The following is a 22806-nucleotide window of genomic DNA, read 5'->3' on the forward strand; positions in this document are numbered from 1 at the left end:
CTTTACAACAGCTGTTTTGGGAAGCTTTGCAGCACTGGGTTCTGTCTGAACTTCCCAACACTGCCGTTATATCATTGTGTTTTATAAATAATAATGTTGCGGCAATTTCTGGTATGTTAGACTCCAAGTCAACCAGGAATGGTAGCTAATTTAGTTATCTTTAGTTCAGCACAGCATCGCGTCGGTTGGTGCGGCCCATGATTGCCCCACACCGCTCGGCCAGTAGCAGCCTCGACAAAACTGAGTTTACAACTCCGTCGCAGATAGTCGACTACGATGATCCCCCGCATTTGCCTGTGCCTGAGTATCCACTCCGACCCGACGAGCCCCTCGAGACTCGCAAGCAGCGGTAAATCGAATGAATATCTAGCCCAAGTAAAATACTACCTTTCTAGTCAATTCCAGGCTGCTGTATCAGAGTCGGAAGCGTGGCATGCTCGAGAATGATCTGCTCCTCAGCACGTTTGTGGCCAAGCATCTGAGGGACTTCTCCGCCGCCCAGACAGCCCAGTACGACGACCTCATTAACGGCGTGAGCAACGACTGGGACATATTCTATTGGGCCACCGAAACGAAGCCCACACCGCCCCAGTATGATACGGAGATAATGCGAATGCTAAAGCAGCATGTGAAGAACGAGGAGCGCGTGCAGCGCATAAGACAGCCCGACTTGTAGGAGCGTCGGGTATCTATGATGTCAACCCAGATATTTCAATCGCATTTCACACGGGAAAATCTTATGTATTCGGTTTTAGCACATTATAAATATATGTATTTGTTGGTTTAACTTAAGCCCTGAATTGTTCGCTAAGATATTGCTTGTAACAGTTGTTGGGAAACGCATCTTTACACATCCGTGGGTGCAATTTGAGTTACAGAAAAGGAGAGACTTTCTTTTGGGAGTTGCAATTTTCTGACTATTCGGTTCCACTCTTGATCGTTTAATCAGCCATAGCCCCAGCCCTAGTTCCTCATCAAATAAAACACGGTTTCGATTTCCTGAAATACACATCCATACAATATATTTAAACGATTATCCAGTTAATTGAATTCATGCTTGCCTTTCGTGTGTATGTCCGACATGGTATATATACATACATACATACATACATATGTATATATGCATAGTATAAGTATATATATTTAGAGTAAATGTAATTTGCTTAACCACTATAGCGAAATGTTACACTTAAAACTTTGCTGATGCCTTGCCTTAGTCTTGCCGCAGAGCAGATGCGTGAGTGAAACTGATGGAACGTTCCGTGTTGCACTGGACAGATCAACGGAAACGTGATCGGGTGGCAGATAGTGTGAGACAGAGAGAGTGAGTGAGGAGAGTAAGAGTCTACGAACGTTTACAGCATTGAACTATTGACGGGTTTCTCTATTAACATGCTACATAGATGGTTGAACTGTTTTTACTTAAATAGTCGTATCTTTCTAGATTAAATGAGGTTTGGGGATTGAGTGTTGTTGTTAGCTTGTTGTGAGTATGGTTATGGGTTATGAGATTGGGTTTGGGTATGTGTATGTGTGGGGCAGGTTGGGGCGCAAGGGCAAAACAAACAAAAGACGTTGCGCTTGAAAGGTATTCAGGGGTGTCGTGACGCAGCACAGTTCGCAGTTTAATTATACATCATAATATTACACACTTTAGGATTACAGGGGCTATATAAAATATACGTTAAAAGTTATTAAAAATCACGCTAAATCAAAAGGCCGCAAATAGTCGCCGATGTCGCGCATCTTTAGCAAATGAATCAGTTAAAAAGAAGGAAATTTAATAGGCGTTCGCTCGCATGTCGGCGCTCTGGTAAAAAAGAAGAGAACTGAAGTAACAACAAAATTTAACCTACTACGAAAATTGTAAATAATCTAGTCGAGCGTCTCGAAGTAGTCCTGTGGATCCATATACATCGAAGGACTGCTTCCGCCACTCATGGATGCGGCTGCTGATGCCGCCGCAGACGCTGCTGCCGCTGCCGCCGCCGCTGCTGCTGATGTTGAGGATGAGCTGACCCCGCGATAACGACCACGACGCATTGCACCCGGGCCCCCCCCACCCGTACTACGCATGCTGCTGCTGCTGCTGCCCGTCATGACAGGATCGTAGGTGCGGGATGAGGACGCTTCGGTGCTGCCGGAGAGCGAGGACTTGCGTCGCCTCTTGTTGCGACGACGCCGACGACGCTTGGTCGTCTGGACAGCCACCGCCGCGGTCGATGTGGAGGGTACTACGCTGCCCAGCGGTTCGGTCAGTACGCTGGTGCGCGGCAGGGTCAGCGTGGTCTCGAACATCTTCAGCAGCGTCGGCGAACTGGGTCAATTTTGCGGGAACACATCATCGATGGTAATGAAAGCATCTTCGCCCAGCGAGTGCTGACCGATCACCTTGATTAGCTCGGATGCATGAGCTACCAGGAACTCCAGCGGGGGACGTTTCTCAAAGTTAAGGGACTCTGCAAGCGAAAGCGACACAGCAGGGCGTAAGATTGCTGTGGGGAAACGACTGGTGCCAAAGGACTTACCCAATATGGCCGAATTGAGCGTGGTGGAGACGTTTTCACGTCGCGAGGGGCACAAGAGCCAGCCGAGCGGACTGGACCAGGGGTTTGAGTAGGCAATCAAGCTAAATGCATCCTGCGAAATAAAATCGAAATTGGTGTAGAGTGGAAGCGCGAAGGCTGCTTTTAATAATAGGGGCATTTACCTCCAACATTTGACGCTCCTCCTCGGTCATGAGGTTATCCTTTTCCAGCTGCTGGCCCATGCTGGACAGCTCCTTGCCGAACTCGAGTATCTTCTCGATGACACGACCACAGCTGCGAGATGACGGTGAAACGTCTACATCTGGGTGCGTTTGGGCAACCTTGATTAGCTTGATTCTCTTTCTGGTTTCTGATTTTTCTATTTCTATACCCATTTCCTCGTCGATGGCATCTAAAGAGTGGCGCACTCCACTGGCACTGGTGTCGGCATTGGCATTGCCATTGGAGCAGGAGTCGCCGCTGCCGTTAGAGTGGCTCTGGCACGGTTCCATCTCCACATCCATGCTGTTGGTGTCGTGCTCCGTGCACTTGTTGGAGTTGTCGTCCATGACCATGCTGCAAAAGGTGGTGAGAAAAGCTCTTCAATAAAAACTCCGCCAAACACTTTAGTTTACGAACTTTTTCAGATCTTGCTTTTCGCCGCCCTCTAGTTTTATCACAGCTGGAATCGCAGTGTTGTTCTGTTGTGTTGGCTGGTTGCTCTGGCTGTTGCTGTGGCTGTGGCTGCTGCTGTTGCTCCCCTTGCTGTGTTTGAACGCCTTGGTTGACTGTATCACAGAGGTCTGATTTGTAGGCATGGTCTGCGTGGTGGCTGTGACCTTATTGTTGCCCGGCTGTTGGGTACAAAGACAAAGGACAATGTGACGTTGATGCCTTTAACCTCTCAGGTCTTCGACTCACCTCGATGTCAGCTCCGTTGATCATTTCGATAAACTGACGACACTTCAGGGAGAACCACAAATTCTTGTTGGCCTCGAGCAGGCCGGGATACGAGCGCAGCGTGTGCTCAATGGCCTGGCTCATTTTGCCGGTCTGTATGAGCTTAATGATCTCTGGAAATATGGAAGATGGAAACAATTAGTTTCCCCCGGTGCTTCAAAGGAACTCCACTACTAACTTTGTCGCGTCTTGATGGAGGCCAAGTCCTCGTCGAATGGCTGATTCGTGTAGCCGTTGAAGGCCTCGGCCGTCTTGCTGTAGCCGTTGTGCACCAGATAGGTGGAGACCAGCCTGCCAATAAAGGTGCAATACGATTAATGCTTGAAACGTGAGTGTTCTGCTGCACCACCCACCGATTCATTAGGTTCTCCGGCGTTTCCAGCAGATGTGGGTATCTGTCGATCTTGCGCAGAACATTCGCGCGCATCTCCTTCATCATGTCGAGGATTCTGTCGAATTTGAACGGCTCCTGGCCAAAGTTGGCATCGACCTCCTCACCGGGCGTCTGCAGACCCACTGTCGGATAGAGTTTTGTCTGTGGAAATACGGTTGAATGGAGGTTAGTCTTGGCAGGAGCGGGTGGACGGGTCGTCGACTACCAACCGGCAAGTCCCTAAATGCGATGCCGAGGTCCACGCCGTTCTTTGTGTAGAAGCAAGTGTTGTTCACGAAGTTCACGCAGCAGCCGATCACGTCGCCGGTGGTGAAGGTCGGTCCGTAGGTCTGGCCGTTGCCCGAGGAGCTAAACGAATTGCCGTCGTCGCCATGGTAACCGTACGACTGTTTGTCCCAACCTACTTGGGTTAAGGGGGGTGCGTTCATTAGGAAGTACGAGGGATTGCCCCTAACTAACCCTGTGGACACATACCTGGCAAGCGGTTCATGCGGAACTGCTGGGCAGTCAGGCCGATGCCCATATAGCCGTTGCGGCCCTTCGAGATGATGCGCACCTCGAAGTAGTACAACCCACATGAGGATGGGATGGGGTAGGCGGTGCGCACGGAGGCGGCATCACTGTGCTGTTTGCCCACGCCTGCAACGGGAAAGGTTTCGTTCATAAAATCTACAATTTACAACATATTCATTTTCCATTTCTGTTTGACGCAGTGGCGCCACCTGTACAACTTTGCTCGTAACTCCCTCAGCTGTTCTGTTAATCAACATTCTGCGTTAACAGCACAACACTGGCTGTTGCACAGTCACGCGAATGAGCGTGGGAGAAGTGAATGCTGAAAAACAAAAGCCACAGCACAGCTGGTGCGGAAGAGCGGGACGACTGCAGGCACATCAAAGTGCATTGGGTGTCGTTTCACTCCTCTACTCCTTGGGTGCGACAAATTTTACATATTACAGGACGATGTCCTTTGACAGATTTCTCACGTGCGAGTGGGATCAGTGGGTCGGGTAGCACTCACCTTTGTAGGTAACGCGCAGATTGTTCTGCGACAGTCCTATCGACAGACATTTGTCATGAGGACTCCAGCAGCGCGGCAACGGAGTCTCGGTCTCGTTCACATTGGGATAGAGTAGACGAAGCGGATCCACGCCCTGCTGTGTAGGCGGGTGACGTCCTCTGCCGGAGCGGGGCGAGCTCTGATTCGAGTTCTTCTGGGGGCAGTTGCCGGGGAACATGTCGTTGGTGAAGCGGCTCCCGTTGTTGCTGTAAAAATGACGAGTGCGTCTCGCTGCGGCCGCGTTGTTGTTATTGTTGTCGTTCTCCTGATCGTCGAAGGCGTCGTCGGCGGGAGTACCGGGGGCAGAGGGCGGGGTACCCAACTGTTGGTTCAGGGAGGCACGGCTCGCACTCTGGCCAGCGGTGGTAGCGGCAGAAGAGTGGGTCGGCAGGACAGCCACCGAGCTCAGCCGCTGGCTGCCAGCGGATGTCGAGGGGGCCTGGTCGTCGATATCGCGGGGAGCGGAGACAGCGTCGTCGCCCTCGTCGAGGTCGTCGTCGTCGTCCTCGAAATCGTCGATGCGCTCCACGGCTTCGTTGGGAATGGCACCGGCGTCAATGGTATCCGCAATCGCGTTGGCGACTATGCCCACTGGCTGCTGCTGCTGCTGCTGTTGTGGACTTCGCTCTCGCTCTCTCTCCGAATCGGAGTCCCCGTCCTCCAGTAGTGGCTGCTGCTGCTCTGGCTCTATTTCTATTTCTGGATGCTGCTGCTGCTCGGGCTCGGGCTCGGGCTCTGGCTCCAGTAGTGGCTCTAATGCGGGTTGCGGTGCAGTCTGGTGAAAAGGAGGAGTAGGAGAGTGATGATCATGCGATGAATGGTCGTGACCTTCGTCATCATCTTCTTCTGTATCAATGTTGAATAAAATGGCTGCACTGAATGACTGGGGATGGGGGACGGACGAGGAGGAGGAAGGAGAGGAAGATTCACTCATGGGCTCATGGGAGCCTCCGACTGTGGTTGCCGTTGCTGCTGTTGTTTCTACCGCTGCTGCTACTGGTGCGGCTGCTGCGGCTGCTACTGCGTTCCTGCTGCTCCCACTGCTCGTGCTGCTGCTGTCCGAGGAAAAGTTTGGGTGGTCGTAATGGTCGTTGTCCATTGTCAACTCAACGAACTACTGATCGCGCGGTACTTGAGAGGTACTTGTGGCAGGGCACGGCACGGGAAAGAAGCACAGTTAGAAGAGAACGCTGCGAACACGAACGAAAAATCATTTTGAGTGCGGATGGCTTTTCTTTCTTTCTGTTTCTGCGTGTGCTGTGAGAGGATGCTGTGTGTATACGGTGGGGGGTAGGCATGGTGGGAGGAAGGGCTGACAGGCAGGCAGGCAGCATACATCAACCTCAAATTGCAGTGTCCTTTGTCCGTTACTCCGTCCGTCTCCCTCGCTCGCAGGTTCTCTTTCGTCATTGCACACTTTGGCTTTGGCCCGCTCGCTCTCTCGCTCGCTCCTCTCTCTTCTCTTCACTTTGCTTCACTGCTGCGACGCAGCTCTGACCCAAAATAACAGCAACAATTATTGCATCTCCAACCAAACAACAACAACATTTACAGGTTCGACGCGCAGCTGCAGCACCAATAACATGAACAACAACGACAAAAAGGAACAACAACTAGAGCAACAGCAACAACAACATCTACATGCACGAGAATTGCAGCCAAGGCAAAAAATCAATACAATAAAAATTAATTTACTTTTCCTGCTCTGCAGCAGCGTTAGATTAACAACATTTAAACGGAATAAAATGATTTTGCAATGCGTTTTTACGTCGTTCTTTTCGACGTTTTCTTTGTTTTCCCTCTAACCAACGAGTCACTGTCCACACAAATACACGTACAAATGGAGAAGAAAATTTTGCTGGGGCAATGAATTATTGTGAATTTGCTGATGGATTTGTCTGAATTGCATTCAATGCCATTGGCCCGAATGTTTCATTTAATGTTCACGAATAGTTAGTTACCTTTCTAGCAGTGGCTACGCACTTTTTAAATTATTTTTTAATTTTGATTTCAGCTTCGTGTGAATCAGTGTGACCGCAGATTTTATCGATAAAATATACCGAAATATACCGTCTCATATTCAAGATATTCCATAAACATGCCAATGGAAAAAACGAACTTAGCCCCGCTCTATTTAAACAGGTGAACAACTTGAGTTAAACCGGGCATATTTAGTGTTTGCAAGTGTGTTTGTGTGTCAATCCTGTACATCCTTTTTACTTGCAATAAAAATCACGATATTTTTTACGGTTTCGTAGAGTGTATTTTAATACGCACTGATCTACACGTTCTCTTCCCATGATCAGAAATAGTATATATATGGTATAAATACTATCGATTATGGATAGTCGATAGAGCTGCGCGCCAAAATGGATTTGTTTGAAATTTGTGCTACAAGGACTGGGCAGCAGATCTGCCAGATTCTCAGAGCCAATACAACACAGGACTGTCAATTGCCTTCAGGGCGGGTCCAGTTTGCAATTCACAGTCCAGTCCGAAGCTCATTCTCGCTCTGAGCGACGTGACCTTTGGGCCTTCATTCTTTCCCAATTTATATTATGTAGTTATCCATGTTTGCTTACAAGTTTTATACGAATATTATACGCTAAGTAATCAAAATGGTTCCCTTAAGGACCATACGAATGTTATTTGAATGACTATGTTATACTTTGTATGAGAAGACAAGGAAATCCGTTTACTGATCAAGATAAAAATCATATGGTTCTAAGACCATCGGGCTGTGCATAGCCGCGCTTCATAGTTTTTCGGGCAGATCGTAGCCAGCGTATTTAGGGGCACAAACTGTGTATTGTAGTCTACATAAAAGATATTGTAGTACCGGTCTGATTGCTCGATGATCTGGGCGCGCTAATAGTTCTTATTTCACAATGCTTCCTAGTTCTCGTAAGAGCGGAGTATCAAACACGGTCTCTGGCCGAGCGTCTGCCACCACCAAGTAATTGGTGGCGCCCTGAGGTGCAAAGTGCTCATGCAAGAAATGACAGTGTCTGCCTAAGGGGAAACATGAATTGTGTCAAGACTTTTCTTAGAGGTTTGATTGTTTTCTATGCACAGACTTACCCTTGAAGCAGCCGTTGAGTTCCGGATCGTAGAAATTGTTTAGATCAATTTGCAGACATCGGGCAGACCAATAGGCGCTCGATCCCTTTTAGCTACCTTCGACATTTTTATCGAGCAGGTGCTTCACAGTACAAATATCATGCAAATCCATTACTTTTCAATCGGTTTAAGCACAATTTAACTCAATTAAACCGTAGTTTAACCGGCAGTAGCTTTCGGGCGACATTTAGCGCCACATACTGTAAACTATCAGAAATATACCGAAAATACGGCTCAGTATCAAAATATACCGTAAATATACTGATGAATTATTTGTACAATCCATATATGTATTTCTTGATTTTGATATTCGGTTTATTATTACTAGCTAGATAGTACATTCCGCACTAAACTCATAATTTTATCCGTTAGATGAACAAATTGTCTATAGATTGGCTACCTTTAAGAAATCCGTTTTATACAAAAGCTTTAAACAAAAGATGTCAAAGCATAAAACTGAAGAGTCGAACCACAGTCGGACAGAGTACGATTAGCCCATGGTCGACCAGTGGTTATTAAAATACTCTCCACGAATATTAGGAAACTTTAAGAACTTTAGCGCAGCTCAGGCGAAATACATCTTGGTAACTTTTTTTTAAGGAAAGAAAAAGGAATTGGATTTTTTTTCGCAATTTAGCTCAAGGATTTCGCATGTTTAAATGTAGGGGGTTAAGTGTGTTAAGATCAGTTTTTTCATCGGTTTATCGACACAAGTCGGCATAATTTTAACTAAGTACGGAGTTTTTTAATATTTGAATTGAATTTAGTAAAAATGGCCGCACAATATACTCAATTGCAACAGTGGTTTGGCCAGTACAAGCAGACGATTACCAGATCGCTGCACGACACCAACAAACCCTGGGCCAAGGTGCTGGATATCGTGGAAGAGCGGACTAGCGTTGACCGCGTGAACATATTTTTCGGTGAGTAGAAGATCCTGGTGTGGACGACGTCATCGCCAGGAGGACATCCAAGCACTTAACGGTTTCGCCAGTCCAAAAGATGCAATAGAGTTCTCTCACAAAGAAATGTATAAATAGCAACCTGTTATATATAGCAAGATAGACGAGGGGCTGTGACATGGCATTTAGTCCGTGGCAGGCAGCGGGGCAGGGGAAGGTGCCTAATTTGGAGATTAATCACTATCGTCAGCTTGGCAACTGCCGCTGCACCGTTTAAGCGTAATTAAATGGTCTATCTCTGGGGTATAGTATCGCCAAGTTCGCACGCACACCAGGTAGAAGCTCTACATGAATATGTGTGGACATGTGTCAGCTTACGTATGCAGTGCTTGTGTGTGAGTGATAGCTTCCATGAAAAGTTTTTTGGTTTGTGCTTTTCTTTGTTTACTCTATGGAGAGTATGTTTTATCCGTCCGCTGAGCAATCGTAGATTACCGTGTGGAGCATTGTACCGATCGGATCTCCACATTGTCGTCAGCGCAAAAGGTCAGACTCGGCTTCGACTTCGCTCCGGACCAGCTCTCCTCTGCCTTCGTGGCGCTTTGCACACGTGTAAAAACGCTGGCTGGCAGGTGAGCGCGTGCCTCTGTGTGCGTGAAAGCCCCAGATGTGGCTCTGGGATTATATTATGCAAATAAAACACCGCCAATCGGTGCGACGAAATGTCCGGCTTCCCGTTATCTACATTGGCTCAGGTGAGTCCCTACCGTTCCTCCTGCTGGCACCCATCTCCGAACACCTTTGAACTGAACAATAAAACGCCCATAAATATAATTAGCGAAATACTCATCGGCGGTCGGGCATGACATCATTATGCGGTGGATAGAGCGATCCGCGGCAAGTCCGTTGTGCTATTCTGTGCTGGCAAGGCGAGACTGACCGGGATCGGGCCGCCGTCAGGCATCAGGTGCAGAATTCTGCAGATGACACTTGTGACAACAGCTGAATGGTTATAATTAGCCTCTCACAGCCTTGGGGCGGTACGGGGGACACCAATTAAGGCCCCAAATCAGGGAGGGCCGCAAGGCACCGTCCATCGGTAATGGACTGTAAGGATTCCTCAGAAATTTGGATTTAGCGGGGGAAAAATCTATGGATAAAATCTGGCTAGAAGCCGCCCCAACAGACCCGTGCTTACACAAACCGCCCCTGCGCGATGCTGTGCGACAGCCAAAGGGCCCTTTTGCCACAATGGGCACAACCCAGTGGCCATCGAGACGGAGATCATGGCAGTTGATAGCGTTGAGAGTAAAGTGATCGAACTTTTCAGAGAGAATGCCTTGCTACGCTATGGTACAGACCCTGGGCCCTTTCCTGTAACCCTCCTTCCACTTTCTAACTGGTGTTCTTTTCGACTTTTCCAGGTGCCGCCGGCTTCTGCGTCCTCTATCTGATCTTCGGCTATGGGGCACAGCTGTTGTGCAACATTATTGGCGTGTTGTACCCGGCCTACATCTCGATCCATGCGATTGAGTCTAGCACCAAGCAGGATGATACCAAGTGGCTAATCTACTGGGTCACCTTCGGCATTTTCACGGTGATCGAGTTCTTTTCGGGAGTCCTGACCCACATCATACCCTTCTACTGGCTGCTGAAGGTAACCCATCGCATGGGATTGTATTGAAGATTGAACTAATTTCTCGTCTGTTTCAGTGTGCTTTCCTCATCTGGTGCATGCTGCCCACGGAGCAGAACGGCTCCACCATTATCTACCACAAACTGGTGCGACCCTACTTCCTGAAGCATCACCAATGTAAGTACAATATCCACTTCTCCCTAAACAAACCTAATGTGTCTTTTCTTTCCATTGCAGCCGTCGACAAGCTGATTGACGATGGCATGAAGAAAGCAACCAATGTGCTGAAGCATGATTAGGAACAAGGTCTGCCGGCCGGCCACTTCTTCATGCATTTGGTACTCCCGCCTCCACGAAGGATTTTTTTAGACAGCACGCAATTAGGGTTTGGTCACGTCGAATTGGTTACGTTTTGCAATAAATTTTAAATCTATCCGTTTGTTGTTGAGGCATCCAGTTTTGTCTGTCGCTAACGTAGTTAACCAAGAAGAAATCTCGCTTGTTAAACATAAATCGAAAACAGGGTTTTATTATTGATCTAATAATGCTCATGCGGACGCAGAAGCGGATTCGGCCTGGCCCGCTGCTGCTGCCTCCGCCTGCTCTTCGGCCAGCTTCCTACGGTTCCGCCAGGCAGTCATGTAGGTGCGGGGATGGATGGGCAGCAGTCCGGCGACGCCCAGCAGCTCTGCAGCCGGGTCGGAGATGTGAGCTCCCTTGCCGAGCCAGAAGCGGATACGTTCCGTGTTGAGCGCCACCAGGCGCTCGTTGAAGTCGTTGGGCAGGGGATCGTAGGAGCCGACCTGCTCGATCACAGGCTGGTGCTGGTTCTTGCGACGCTGTGGGCACAATTGTTCTTGTTATTAGACGCCACTGTTACAACATCCCTGGGATAATATCCATACCTCCATGACGACAATGTGGTAGAAGGGCCGGTTAGTGCAGCCCAGACGCACGAAGCGGATGATCTTGGCCGAGTGCTTGTAGAAGCGGCCGATGCCACTAGCCGGCGACAGGGACATCCTCAATTATTTATGTTTAATTCAACTTTTTAACAAATGCAAGGTTATGCTATGCTGCAGCGATGTAATTGCGATGGCTGGGCGATAGTTGTGCGCGCAGCAATCGATAGTATCGACAGCCCCAGCAGTGGTGGGATTTTTCCTCACTTTTATGCTTCATCCTCTTTGGTTTAAACCTTTTTCTATAAACTATCCAATAAAAAGGATACCACAAAATTAGCCAATCCTGTAGAAAACAGATTCATCAATCGGATAAAATTATGTGTTCAGGGTTGAGAGTTCTATCTAGCTGGTAATATTCAACCGAATATCAAAATCGAGGAATACTATTTCCGATCATGGGAAGAGACCTCAGGCACAGGCGAATATATTTTACCGATAAGTCCGATAATACAACCCTGGCACCGTACGCAAGATGGCGACAGGCACGAACACTAAGGAATGCTCAGTGGTGTGTCTGTGTCTGTGAAAATAATATTGGAGGAAAAAAGTGTGCGTTATTTTGTTTATAAATTTAATTGCAAAAACTGCACATCAGCACACGGCGCGTCCACACACCAACCCAACACACACATAGAAGTGCGGTGCGCCTTATCAATGAACCGAGTCGCAGCCTGAGACCTAGCGCCCTGGACCGAAAGGCACGCCACCGAAGTGAATTTGTTCGCAAGAACGGAAAAAAATGGCGCCCGCAGCCACAGAAGCAAACCCAAACCCAAAAGCAAAAGCAACTTGACTTTCTTTTCGGTCTATAGTTCGTCGCCGTACTCGTCTCGTCTCGTCGTCGACGACGAATTTTCGTCGCAGTGCGATCCCAAGTGAAAAATAATTAAATTGTTGTGTGTTGTTCTGCACAATACCAACACCATTACCATTACCGTTTGCACTTACTACTACTAGAGGAGGCTAGTATTTTGTACGTGATTTAATACCACATATAATACCAGCAACAGAGAAGTGCAATTACATTTGCGTTTGGAAATTTTGCGCTTTTTTCTCTTTCGCCTCCCTCCCTCCACCATACCATCACTTCCCACTCTTCTCTATCTGCCTCACTTGCTCCATTTACAATGTGCGCCGCCCAGAACCCACAGCCGCCCTTCGGCTACACCTGGGGCTTCGCAGACAACGGCAGCCGCACCGCCGAATCGGTTCTGGAAATATCGCCCAACATAAACTACACCGTCAGTGGGGAATCGGTAAGTCGCTCTAGCTCCTAGCTCCTGTATCTATACGTAAATTAGTTGCTGCAGTAGTTGCTACTACCCCCGCCCCTGCCGATAATCGAGTGCTTTTGCTAGTGCAGGCTGCTAGCTAAATAGCCAATTCGACCAGTCGCAGCCACCCACCACCCCCTAGCCATGCCATCGCCCACGTAACAGTGTTGCTTTCCTACAGCGAATCGTGTTGGGCTCCCAACAACAAGAAAGCAAGCGCCACATATACTCGGGCATTACGTACAGCCATACATGCATACGTACATACTTGCAGGCAAGCGAGCGTGCATATATACACTACACTCGCTCACTCACACTCGCTGCTTTCGGCGACGGCGTGTATGTATACGGGAATACAAAAAGAAACGACAAGAGATATACATACGCACGTAGATACATATACTCGTACGCTTTATGTAACTGCGTTGTCATGCGAGGAAATCGGCGCTGTGTTAGAATTCTTTTACCATACATTTATACAAGTCGTATTCGTTTCCATTTCATTCGTAAACATTCATAATTTGGTATTTGTAAGCCGTGTGCGTATATATTTGTGTATGCAAAAAACCAGAGAAAGCACGCACCTGTACATGCTAGAAAGGGACGAAGAGAGAGTAGGGCTAGTGGGAAATGCAGCGTCGCTTAATAATGATTAAAATTCCCATTAATAATGGGTTTGGCGGGGTCGAACATTCGTGGCAGTCTGGCTGGCAAAAGCAATCGATTGAATCGATAATTTGTACTTCCTTGATTCTGATTATTATATATCGTTAACCCTCCCTACCCCCACCGCTTGAGTTATTTTTATATTATAATTATTCGAATGGTTTCTCTGTTGTTTTGTTTTGTTTGTTCGTTTTCTGGTTTCATTTGGTAAGCAACAATTTTCAGTTACACAATTGTCCATTGGGCCAGAAGTAAACCCTGGAGTGCAACCCTCCCTTCCCGCCCCACACCAATTCGCCGCAATTCGGCTTCGGCCGTTCCGTTTTCTTCTCTAGTGTGCGTCAGCATCGAATTCGCCGCTCGCTAAATGCACACGCAATTGTATGTATGCGTACATATAAATATGTGTGTGTATGTGCAGCGCAGCCAACACCAGTGCCAGAAATGACGTGTTCTGGTGTGCGTTTTGTTTCACGCGTGTGTTTTGATTACTTTTGCGTTCCAATTGTGCGAGAGAAAAAGAGAGGGATAGAGAGAGAGTGAAAAAAGGCGCGCATTTTGCCGACCTCTCTTTCAACCCACCTCCTCCCCTCCTCTACCTGCGTGCCTCGTACTCCTCTTTATCATCTGTTGCCGCACCGCTGCCTGCCTGCGCAGGTGTAGCGACGTGGTTATCAATCAGAGCCAGACGAATGAGCATCAAACAGCTATAACAGAAGAGAGCTATAACAGAGAAGAAGCCACAATTTGAAGCCCACTGTCCCACTACTGATTCTACTACTACTACTACTAACCATAGCGTGTGGCAACTGTACTAATCTCTAGCCTAACTCCACCGTCTTGACTAAAAAAAATGCCCCACCCCCCCCATTAGGCCCATTGGAAGAATTGCATTCCTGTACTTTGTTCGGTTCTTGGGGACGCAGATCCACAGTATCCAATAAAACACTAACAGACCAATATATAACTTGTGGGAGGCATGGAAAGAACGCACCGCGCCCATCCATCCATTATCAATCTACAATCAAGCAATCAAGCAATCTCAAGCCACAAAAACCCTTTCCAGATGCCCTATCTGCTGTCCACGGATGGATCATTGGCCGTACAAAAGGATGTCAAAGGTGCTCTAACCGGCAATAAGGGGAATGTTGTGCGTCGCATGTACGTTGTGAACGATCCTTCGTTTCCGCCCGGTACACAGAGGTGCGTTCAGAAGCTATCAACAGAATAATCATTCAAGCAGCCACCCAAAAGAGAAAGCAACCAACTAAGCATTCTTCTCCGTTTGCTCCCACTCTTCCTCTTCTCTATCTATTTCGTTCCATTTACAGAGTAATTACCACTGGGGGAGGCTCGTCGGTAGTCAAGAAACAGGATTCGCAGCAGCAGGTGCTGAGCCTGGACAAGAACTGTAAGTGGTCGTATCGATATATGCATCGGTGCAGCCGTCATCGATGCATCTATCCGTGTTGCACGCGTTGCTGTTGTGATTATCCATCTATTTGGGGTTTTTGTTAATCGATTGTTTTCTCTCTACTCCCGTTTTTTTTATTCTCGCTCGATCTCGCTCGCTCTTGAACCAACCCGTAACCGAACCCCCCGAACCTATCATCTCCCACCTAACCCCACCACTGTCTATGTTCGCTGCGCTGCGCTGTGCTTGTGTCTGTGTGTGTGCGTGTTACTTGTAATTGCTATTGCACCACCACCACCACCCCACATCACCCCACATCACCCCCTATCCGCACTACATCATCATCCATCACCTAACTGATTGCACACTACACTACACACACCTCATGGCACCACATTATACCTCATCTCTTGGTGGGCGGCGGGCGCGGTCTGAACGAACACATCTACAACACAGATCTCCTGGTCGATCAGGCAACTGCCGCAGCAGCAGCAGCCGCGGCTGCCGGGGATCCCTCGGTTGCCCACCACCACACATTGACCAACGGTAGTATTGTCGATGCTAAGACCGGACAGACGGTGCTGACGGCGGGCTCCGCGGCTGCAAAGTCGCACTTTGGGTCAATTGGGGCGCTGCACCTCACCCAAGAGGAGTGCAACGAGATCCTGATTAAGCGCGCCATCGCTGCCGGCCACCATCAGACGCACACAATCACCGCTGCCGACGGATCGCATCATCATAGCTCCGCGTCTGGCGCGACACCAAGTAAGCATCTCAAATCTGTGATTGTTGATTACCCAAATCCTCCCGCTCCTGCTCCTCCAAACTGTTCCTCCTACTGAACCCACTGATCCACTTTCCTACACCAATACCAATACCAATACCGATACCGATCCTCGTACTCCCTGTACTTGTGCGATGCACATCACTGCCGCCACTAGCACCACTGCCACCACTACCACAACCACTACCACCACCCGATTGATGTAAAATCCCGCAGTATCCGCACCCGGCATTGGCATATTCTCGGTTCTGGTTGCTTTATCCCCATATTCCGGTTGCATTACGTTATTTTACGTACAAATATTTGATTTAATTTGCTATTGCATTTATTGTTTTTGATTTATAATTTGATTTAAGTTCGCTTTCGTTTGGTTCGTTCTTTGATTTTCGTTTGTTTCTTCTCTTTTGTATTTTTTGTCTCTTCCTCTTGAATTCCATTTGGTTTCTGTTCCGTTGGCGGCGCAACAACACTCTTAGGTGACATACTTCCTGGTATTTCAGTTCAAGTCCAGAAAGTAATACAAGGACTCGAAGAGAACGAGGACTCGCAGGGCGACGCACCCAACTTAAAGTTGGAGCCAGGCACATTAGAGTTGTCCCCAAAGACCGAACTACAGGAATCAATGCATTTCAGCGAAGTAAGCCAACAATATCCACCATACATATACCACATCCCACTCGATCCCAATCGAAACACATGCCAAATTCAATTCCACGGGACTCAGGACTCGCCTCCTGGAGAACGCCAAGAGTCTGCCAAGAAAAGTAATCCATCTGCAACACGCCTTTCTCTCCCCGTTCTAGACGGACGCCACCATCAAGAAGGAACGCCCGTACAGTTGTGACGAGTGCGGCAAGTCCTTTCTGCTCAAGCATCATTTGACAACACACGCACGCGTGCACACAGGTGGTTGTTCTTGTTCCTATCCCTCTACCCCTATCCAGCGAGCGGGTCTAACCACTACGTATGCTTTCCTTTCCCCCTCGACAGGTGAGCGACCCCATATCTGTTCCCATTGCGGCAAGAGCTTTGCGCACAAACACTGTCTGAACACGCATCTACTGCTGCATTCAACCGACCGACCCTACCAGTGCCAGGAGTGCAAGAAGAGCTTCACCCTTAAGCATCATCTGTTGACGCACTCGCGCGTCCACAGCCGAGAGCGACCCTTCGTGTGCCAGGAGTGCGGACGTGCCTTCCCACTCAAGCGGCACCTGGTCACGCACAGCAAATTCCACGCCGGCGAACGTCCATACGTCTGCGAGGAATGCGGTGAGAGCTTTGCCCAGGAAAACCATCTTATTATGCACTCGCGGTGAGTCTTGCTTGCCCCTTCGGGAGTCGTGTCTGATCCGATCTAAACCGGCTCCGTCTCTCTTTACCTTTTGACAGCTTCCATGGTTCATTGAATCCATTTGTTTGCGCTGAGTGCGGTGCCTCGTTTCCACGCAAGTTCCAGTTGGTGAATCACGGACGCATACACGGCAAGATTCCCCACTCCTGCACCGTTTGCGGAAAAGAGTTTTTACAGAAGCGAACGCTAGTTTCCCACATGAGGTGAGTTCGAAATTAGTCTCGGCTAGTGGAATGAGCCCCTAATTAATGTTTCATGTCTCAGACGTGTACACACCGGCGAGCAGGCGCATCCCTGCGTCAGCTGCGGCGAGGGATTCCTCACCAAGGCTGAGCTGCACCAGCACGTGCGGGCAGCGCACAATGGCGTCAATCCCAACACGAGCAGTGCCACCATCATTGCCAACCAACAGGTATATAGACAATCGATTTCACCATGATCTTCGGCAGGGACCAACTTATCCAAGTTTATCGATTTCAAGCAGCTGCAACAGCCCCACCACCATCCGGGACAGCATCCGCAGACGATCACCGTCGTGAGTAACCCGGGCAACTCTACGCTTCTCACGGTCTCCACCACGGATGCCAATGGTGTGGCGCGTCCGCAGTTCGTTTGCCGGTAAGTTTTCATCGAATCTTTCACTGAAATAAACGCCTAATATTTTGGTTCATTCTCCCTGAAGCGAGTGCGGCAGCGCCTTCAACAGTCGCGAGGCCTTGGCTTTGCATTTGCGACTGCACACCGGCGATAAGAGTCTGATGACCGATTTGTGCGCCTTGACGGCAGCGCTGCCGGGTCACTTCTTGAGCACGGCCAGCCTGAACCCGGGCACTGTGGTGACAGCCAATCCGAATTTGGTGGGCCAGAACCCAGTGCCCGTGCAGATCATATCGTCCACCGGCCAGGTTATGTCGCAGACTACGCTGGTGCAGGCCGCCAACTCGACCCATCCGCAGGCCGTAGTCACTGCCGTGCCAACGATGCCCGTTCATCAGCAACAGCACATGCAGCATGTTGCCCAGCAACAACAACAGCAGCAGCAGCAACAGCACGTGGTCAATGTGGTGCCGGCCAATAAGCCCAAGTCGCATTTCTGCGCCAGCTGTGGCAAGGGATTCGCCGCCAAACACGGCCTCATGCAGCACAACCGCCGCCACCCGAACGGCGGCTGTACGGTGCGCACTCACGTCTGCGAGTGCGGAAAGGCCTTCTTCCAGAAGAACCATCTAATGCTGCACCAGCGCCAGCACTTGGAGACGAAGCCAGCCATATCACAGCAACAGGTATGCTAGAGTCCAGATCTGACAAGTGCCTCTCCTTCTGAGAATCCAGATAGAAAAAAAAACAAACAGATATCCAGACCCCCGACACTATGTCTCTGTTCTTTCGATCGTTCCGCTTCGATAAAATGCTTTCATTAAACTACTTAGTTAGCCTTAAGTCCACGTAATTCTATTGGGAGTAAGTTAGACAGCCCTAACCCGATTGTACATTATTCAGCACATAAGCAATGTTAACAAATCCACAATAAACGATCTGATTGGCATATTTTGACCAAGAAATCACTAAGAATGGGCGTTTCGGTCGGTCAGCAGACTACTCTCAGGCTATGCTCTCAGTGTGACTCCGTAATCCTCTTCCACCAAGTCTAGATCTGTGGATGTCAAGTCCCTTAGGTTACTTTAAGCAATGTTCTTGTGTTCTGCGTCTGCATCTATCCATCATCTGTCTATCTACCTAATCATCTGGCCATCTATTCCACATACTCCACCATATATCACTCTACCAATGAAATCGAATCTGAAACATAATCGCATATCCTTCTCCAATACTTTGCAGCTTGTTGTACCGACTACTTCTTACTAAGAACTAAACGAAACAGAAAAAAAGATAACAAAACAGAAACAGATACAGAAAGAAACAGAATTGCCACAAAACTGAAAATTAAGCCAATTAATCAAAAAATAAACCAACTCTCGAACGACATCCATATGCAAAAACCGCATCTGCACCTGCACCTGCACCTCAAACCAGGCGGCGCCGCTCGATCCTTTGGGTGACATCAGTCGGGTCTGTGGCCGAGTGTGACTGTGCCTGTGTGTGTGTGTGTGCTGCGTGTGCCTCCCCTCCTTGACGCCTCGACGCCTGGTAGACTATAAATCAAAATAAACCCATAACTCTATAATTCTACGCTGAATAAAATCCCAATCGAAATCAAAATCCGTTCAGTGGCTTCAGGTTGCGCGTTTAGGTGTGTATGAACTATCCAAATTATCGCTAATCGTTAAGTGTCTATATCTCTGGTAATCTCTTTCGTTATTTGTTGTAAATGCAGCTCTGTTTGTCTGGTATGCAAATGTAGTCCTAAGTAAGATATATTATTGACCTGCCTGCATCTGTCTTGTCTTCCTCTCATCTGTCTATTTTTTATGCTTTCTCTGTTCTAAGTATTTTCCCCTGCAACTCGATTACTCCACCTCTTGCCTGAGCGTAAGCTTTAGTTTAGTTTATACATATTACTTTGCTGCATACCTAGTCTTGGCCCAGAGTTTGTCCCAGGCTTTAGCTAAAAGTTTGCCCTTCCCCACTTTTGCAGGAGCAGCAACAACAGGAGGCGGCCGTGGCAGCGTCAGCGTCTGGACAGCAACCGGTGCAGGTGCAGATCCTGCCCGATGGCCACATACACGGCAAGGTCATCAAGTACGAGATCTGCCGCAGTGTGCTGCCAGAGGATCAGGCCACAGCACAGCAACAGCAGCAGGCAGGCATGGATGTGGAGTAGTCGAGAGCACCTCGATGTGGAATGTAAATAAATGTAGATGACTAGGACACACGCACGGATACGAACATGGACACGGACACAGACATGGACATGGACACAGAGACAGACACGCACATCCCTCCCAGAAGTGTCCTCAACTTTGGCGCACGCGGCGATTCCCGTAACTGTAATGTTTTAGTTAGTTCTTAGGCTAGCGGATAAGTAATCGGATAATCGGATAAGTAAGCGTTACACACATGCATATACTACCTACCTACCACTTACATAGACCTATGTAACACCCTTTTACATATACATATACACAGACATATATATATATATATACATACATATATATATATATATATATATATTCGACATATATATAGACGTACGCGTAGTGTATCTGTTAATTTTGCGATGCGTTGGTCGCATCTAAAACATCAACCTGATTGCGTTGCGAGTTTTAAAGAATTACGTTCGATGGTTTAATGCATTACCCGACTTTTAATAACAAATATACAACCATATATAGGACTAACATATATGCTAGGTGTAAAATGTATACATATAAACAGAAACAAAAATATACATAGACCACTACGGATAGTTGTAGACACTAGCAGGCGTTGCACTTGAAGAATACGTAACCGGCTCCAGTGGGAGTTCAGTGGAGTGGGTGAGGAGCGTCGAGAGAGTGGAGCGTGGGCATTCCTGCCGAGACTCGAGCGATTGTACATACAAAAAATAGACCACAGAAGCAACGACCCGAAGAACAGAACAGGTCCGAGATGGAGTGTGAAGTGCAGTAGGTGCCTGGCACAGTAACTAGCTAACAGATACTATATCTAACACGAACCGCAGCAGGCATATAAAGCAAATCTTTAGACTTAAGAAACCGTAGGATACAATATTTACCACACACACACACATACTTAGGGAGAAGATGACGACACCAGCGTATCAAGGAGAAACTCAGAAAATAATCAGCATAAACAAGCAGCTACTTGCATTCACTGACCTTCCCCTCCCTGATCCCGAGATCAGATCAGATCAGATCCCACATGCCCCACATGCCCGTTCGGCGACGAATATCACACTGTAAAAAGTCTACTTTAAGACCGGAGAGTGCGTGGGCGTGGTGATGGTTGGGGTGGGTGTAGGCAGGAGTACGAGTAATTGGTAATTATCGCAATCTGATAAATGAAACAATAATTAATGAACCTACACTAAGCATATATTTTAATATGTAAGCCTTAAAGAAATACAAACAGAAAGTATGAATAATAATAAACAAAGAAAATGTGTGACTTTCGTGTTTGTCAAGGGACTCTGATCTTTTTCGCTGGACTATATGTAGAGGCTATTTCTTATCTAAACTTTCGTATAAAGCAACGATCGGGCAGTGTTCTACCTATATGTAGATAAGACTAGCGCCGCAAAACAGTTCTTTTCGGCTGCTTATGGCACTGTGGAACAATGTGATCTGAATGAGTCTTAAAGCATTCGGCAAGTGCTGTATTGTCGAAGGAACTTTCTTTGTGTCATATATGTATGTATTCTGTTTAGTCGTATGAATGAATAATCTATAAATATATTTGCTGATTAAACAAGCGAACGCAAACATTTGCCACTTTGCCTGTGAGTCAATTCCCGTGCCATTTCTCGACCGCAAATCCATCGAATAATTACGGTAGTACTGCTGCAAAGTCCCTCCTATGCAAATTCCATTCGAAAATTCGAGTTTGATAAGATAAAAACGAAATGCTTGGAATACCCGTACGGGTACTTGTGTAAGCACAATGTTTTGGCTAATGATTTTGGTGAGGCGCTTTTGCACTTCGTATATGGGAGGTTGTCTCCGGATAGGCCCGGGCACGTCGGAAACGTTCAACATGCGCCACCACCGACGCGGCGACCCGTAGTCATTACAATTCATTGATCAGCGAGTACTTTTAATTGTTTATAATTTTTTGAGCGACGAGTATAGTATAATTTATTCCACTGCTACGTGACTGGGCCTCTCCATGCCCATATGGGCATCGGTTGCACATAGTTGGACAGTTTGGCAGCGAGAAAATGCTGTTTGCAGGCCCTGCCCTAAAAGTACATTGTGTAATGGTCCAGTACTCGTAAAAACTGATTCGGAGATCCGAGTTATTTCGGCCGCCTGCCAAATAAGGGCCGACATGGACACGTTACCTTGGAGTGCATTTCGGTTTATTGTTGAATTAAAATTAATTGAACTTGGGGCTACAGCAGCAACTACTCCGACTGCCAAAAGTTGCGCATAAATTTCGTGTACGCCTCTGTCAGTGTCGCCTCAGAATTCAATTTCAATTCCAAGGAAATCTGTGAGACGGCGAGATGTCATCATCTACAGTCGCTACAGTAGAGATCTGCTGGGATGCGTATCTAATTAGTCACTCCGCAAACGAGCACTGCACCCAGTGGCATAGTTTCCAATTGGCATTTGATCTGAATTGTAACTTGTCCCAGTTCCAGAGCCAGGTCTAGTTCCAGCTGCAGGTCCCATTTGCCCCATGCCCATGCCCATGTCTGGGCGTCCGCTCTGTTCGTGTTCTCTGCTCTGTAAATGCTAAGCAGTCTCCACTGTATTCTCCACTTAATTTTGCATTGTATCTTTTCTCTATTTGTGTGTTTTCGTGTGCTTTTATTATGTGTGCTTCGGCGGCAAACAAGTTTTGATTGCTTTTGGCTTCGCATGAAAATGAGCTTCAGCACAGAGCCGACCCGTCGTTGCTCATACGACGCGTATGACGTCAGTCTTGAATTAGGCAAGAATTGGGACTGTTTTTCTTGATAGACCTGCCGGGTATACGTAACTTGTATTCACTTGTACTCGTCCACCCTCGATCCGGAGGCCGAGCCGGGGTTCTCTTGGGAGGCACTCCCACTTTGGGCATAGCCGCTTGCCGATACTTTTCATTCGCACCCACCAAAGGCCGTTATAAATCAATTGGGCCA

The 22806-nt window shown here is 47.9% G+C and overlaps 6 protein-coding genes across 29 annotated transcripts; 3 read left to right on the top strand and 3 right to left on the bottom strand.

Annotated features, from left to right (window-relative positions):
* The first annotated feature begins 57 nt into the window (after positions 1-57).
* Positions 58-792, top strand: LOC6592253 (succinate dehydrogenase assembly factor 2-B, mitochondrial). Its single transcript, XM_002017603.2, has 3 exons — positions 58-111; positions 165-349; positions 406-792. The coding sequence occupies exons 1-3, from the start codon at positions 94-96 to the stop codon at positions 674-676; spliced, it is 474 nt and encodes a 157-aa protein (XP_002017639.1). The 5' UTR covers positions 58-93; the 3' UTR covers positions 677-792.
* A 789-nt stretch (positions 793-1581) lies between these two features.
* Positions 1582-2317, bottom strand: LOC6592252 (transcription factor Sp8). Its single transcript, XM_002017602.2, has one exon. The coding sequence runs from the start codon at positions 2296-2298 to the stop codon at positions 1876-1878; it is 423 nt and encodes a 140-aa protein (XP_002017638.1). The 5' UTR covers positions 2299-2317; the 3' UTR covers positions 1582-1875.
* On the bottom strand, positions 1582-5931 carry LOC6592251 (ran-binding proteins 9/10 homolog). Of its 2 annotated transcripts, none has more exons than XM_026984936.1 (11): positions 4904-5931; positions 4357-4521; positions 4092-4285; positions 3842-4023; positions 3667-3779; positions 3450-3601; positions 3168-3382; positions 2920-3104; positions 2711-2850; positions 2529-2640; positions 1582-2459 (listed from the first exon to the last, which is right to left on the bottom strand). In XM_026984936.1, exons 1-11 carry the CDS (start codon positions 5874-5876, stop codon positions 2323-2325), a joined length of 2568 nt encoding a protein of 855 aa, XP_026840737.1. In that variant the 5' UTR covers positions 5877-5931; the 3' UTR covers positions 1582-2322. The 2 variants fall into 2 exon arrangements, with proteins under 2 accessions (XP_026840737.1, XP_002017637.2); XM_002017601.2 differs by having other exon boundaries at positions 4092-4282; positions 4904-5930.
* A 2864-nt stretch (positions 5932-8795) lies between these two features.
* LOC6592250 (receptor expression-enhancing protein 5) lies at positions 8796-11033 on the top strand. Of its 3 annotated transcripts, none has more exons than XM_002017600.2 (4): positions 8796-8985; positions 10389-10621; positions 10678-10777; positions 10838-11033. In XM_002017600.2, exons 1-4 carry the CDS (start codon positions 8835-8837, stop codon positions 10897-10899), a joined length of 546 nt encoding a protein of 181 aa, XP_002017636.1. In that variant the 5' UTR covers positions 8796-8834; the 3' UTR covers positions 10900-11033. The 3 variants fall into 3 exon arrangements, with proteins under 3 accessions (XP_002017636.1, XP_026840919.1, XP_026840920.1); XM_026985118.1 differs by lacking the exon at positions 8796-8985 and adding an exon at positions 9454-9719; XM_026985119.1 differs by lacking the exon at positions 8796-8985 and adding an exon at positions 10236-10317.
* Positions 11034-11102: 69 nt separating this feature from the next.
* Positions 11103-11661, bottom strand: LOC6592249 (probable 28S ribosomal protein S16, mitochondrial). Its single transcript, XM_002017599.2, has 2 exons — positions 11506-11661; positions 11103-11439 (listed from the first exon to the last, which is right to left on the bottom strand). Exons 1-2 carry the CDS (start codon positions 11620-11622, stop codon positions 11149-11151), a joined length of 408 nt encoding a protein of 135 aa, XP_002017635.1. The 5' UTR covers positions 11623-11661; the 3' UTR covers positions 11103-11148.
* Positions 11662-12090: 429 nt separating this feature from the next.
* Positions 12091-21125, top strand: LOC6592248 (zinc finger protein 2). Of its 21 annotated transcripts, none has more exons than XM_026984875.1 (12): positions 12091-12821; positions 14572-14708; positions 14837-14916; positions 15376-15684; positions 16144-16340; positions 16507-16612; positions 16694-17018; positions 17096-17260; positions 17322-17469; positions 17524-17675; positions 17740-18340; positions 19654-21125. In XM_026984875.1, exons 1-12 carry the CDS (start codon positions 12693-12695, stop codon positions 19837-19839), a joined length of 2535 nt encoding a protein of 844 aa, XP_026840676.1. In that variant the 5' UTR covers positions 12091-12692; the 3' UTR covers positions 19840-21125. The 21 variants fall into 21 exon arrangements, with proteins under 21 accessions (XP_026840676.1, XP_026840685.1, XP_026840678.1 ...); XM_026984884.1 differs by lacking the exon at positions 19654-21125 and adding an exon at positions 18897-18966; XM_026984877.1 differs by having other exon boundaries at positions 12092-12821; positions 17539-17675.
* Positions 21126-22806: the final 1681 nt, after the last annotated feature.

This window comes from Drosophila persimilis, unplaced genomic scaffold (assembly GCF_003286085.1).
Source record: "Drosophila persimilis strain 14011-0111.01,24,50 unplaced genomic scaffold, DperRS2 tig00000002-arrow-pilon, whole genome shotgun sequence".
In the NCBI taxonomy this organism is placed as follows: Eukaryota; Metazoa; Arthropoda; class Insecta; order Diptera; family Drosophilidae; genus Drosophila; species Drosophila persimilis.

What these genes read in the sequence shown, in the direction of transcription:
- LOC6592248 (XM_026984875.1), top strand. Translation starts at nt 12,693, where the DNA reads ATGTGCGCCGCCCAGAACCCACAGCCGCCCTTCGGCTACACCTGGGGC. An exon ending in CGTCCGCAGTTCGTTTGCCG is followed by an intron (nt 17,676 to 17,739) that starts GTAAGTTTTCAT and finishes TTCTCCCTGAAG; the next exon opens with CGAGTGCGGCAGCGCCTTCA. An exon ending in CAGCCATATCACAGCAACAG is followed by an intron (nt 18,341 to 19,653) that starts GTATGCTAGAGT and finishes CCACTTTTGCAG; the next exon opens with GAGCAGCAACAACAGGAGGC.
- LOC6592253 (XM_002017603.2), top strand. An exon ending in CTCGAGACTCGCAAGCAGCG is followed by an intron (nt 350 to 405) that starts GTAAATCGAATG and finishes AGTCAATTCCAG; the next exon opens with GCTGCTGTATCAGAGTCGGA.
- LOC6592251 (XM_026984936.1), bottom strand. Translation starts at nt 5,876, where the DNA reads ATGAGTGAATCTTCCTCTCCTTCCTCCTCCTCGTCCGTCCCCCATCCC. An exon ending in TCTGCGCGTTACCTACAAAG is followed by an intron (nt 4,522 to 4,903) that starts GTGAGTGCTACC and finishes TTCCCGTTGCAG; the next exon opens with GCGTGGGCAAACAGCACAGT. An exon ending in AGGAGCGTCAAATGTTGGAG is followed by an intron (nt 2,641 to 2,710) that starts GTAAATGCCCCT and finishes TTTATTTCGCAG; the next exon opens with GATGCATTTAGCTTGATTGC.
- LOC6592249 (XM_002017599.2), bottom strand. Translation starts at nt 11,622, where the DNA reads ATGTCCCTGTCGCCGGCTAGTGGCATCGGCCGCTTCTACAAGCACTCG. An exon ending in ACCACATTGTCGTCATGGAG is followed by an intron (nt 11,440 to 11,505) that starts GTATGGATATTA and finishes TTGTGCCCACAG; the next exon opens with CGTCGCAAGAACCAGCACCA.
- LOC6592252 (XM_002017602.2), bottom strand. Translation starts at nt 2,298, where the DNA reads ATGTTCGAGACCACGCTGACCCTGCCGCGCACCAGCGTACTGACCGAA.
- LOC6592250 (XM_002017600.2), top strand. Translation starts at nt 8,835, where the DNA reads ATGGCCGCACAATATACTCAATTGCAACAGTGGTTTGGCCAGTACAAG. An exon ending in CCGCGTGAACATATTTTTCG is followed by an intron (nt 8,986 to 10,388) that starts GTGAGTAGAAGA and finishes CGACTTTTCCAG; the next exon opens with GTGCCGCCGGCTTCTGCGTC. An exon ending in CCTTCTACTGGCTGCTGAAG is followed by an intron (nt 10,622 to 10,677) that starts GTAACCCATCGC and finishes CGTCTGTTTCAG; the next exon opens with TGTGCTTTCCTCATCTGGTG.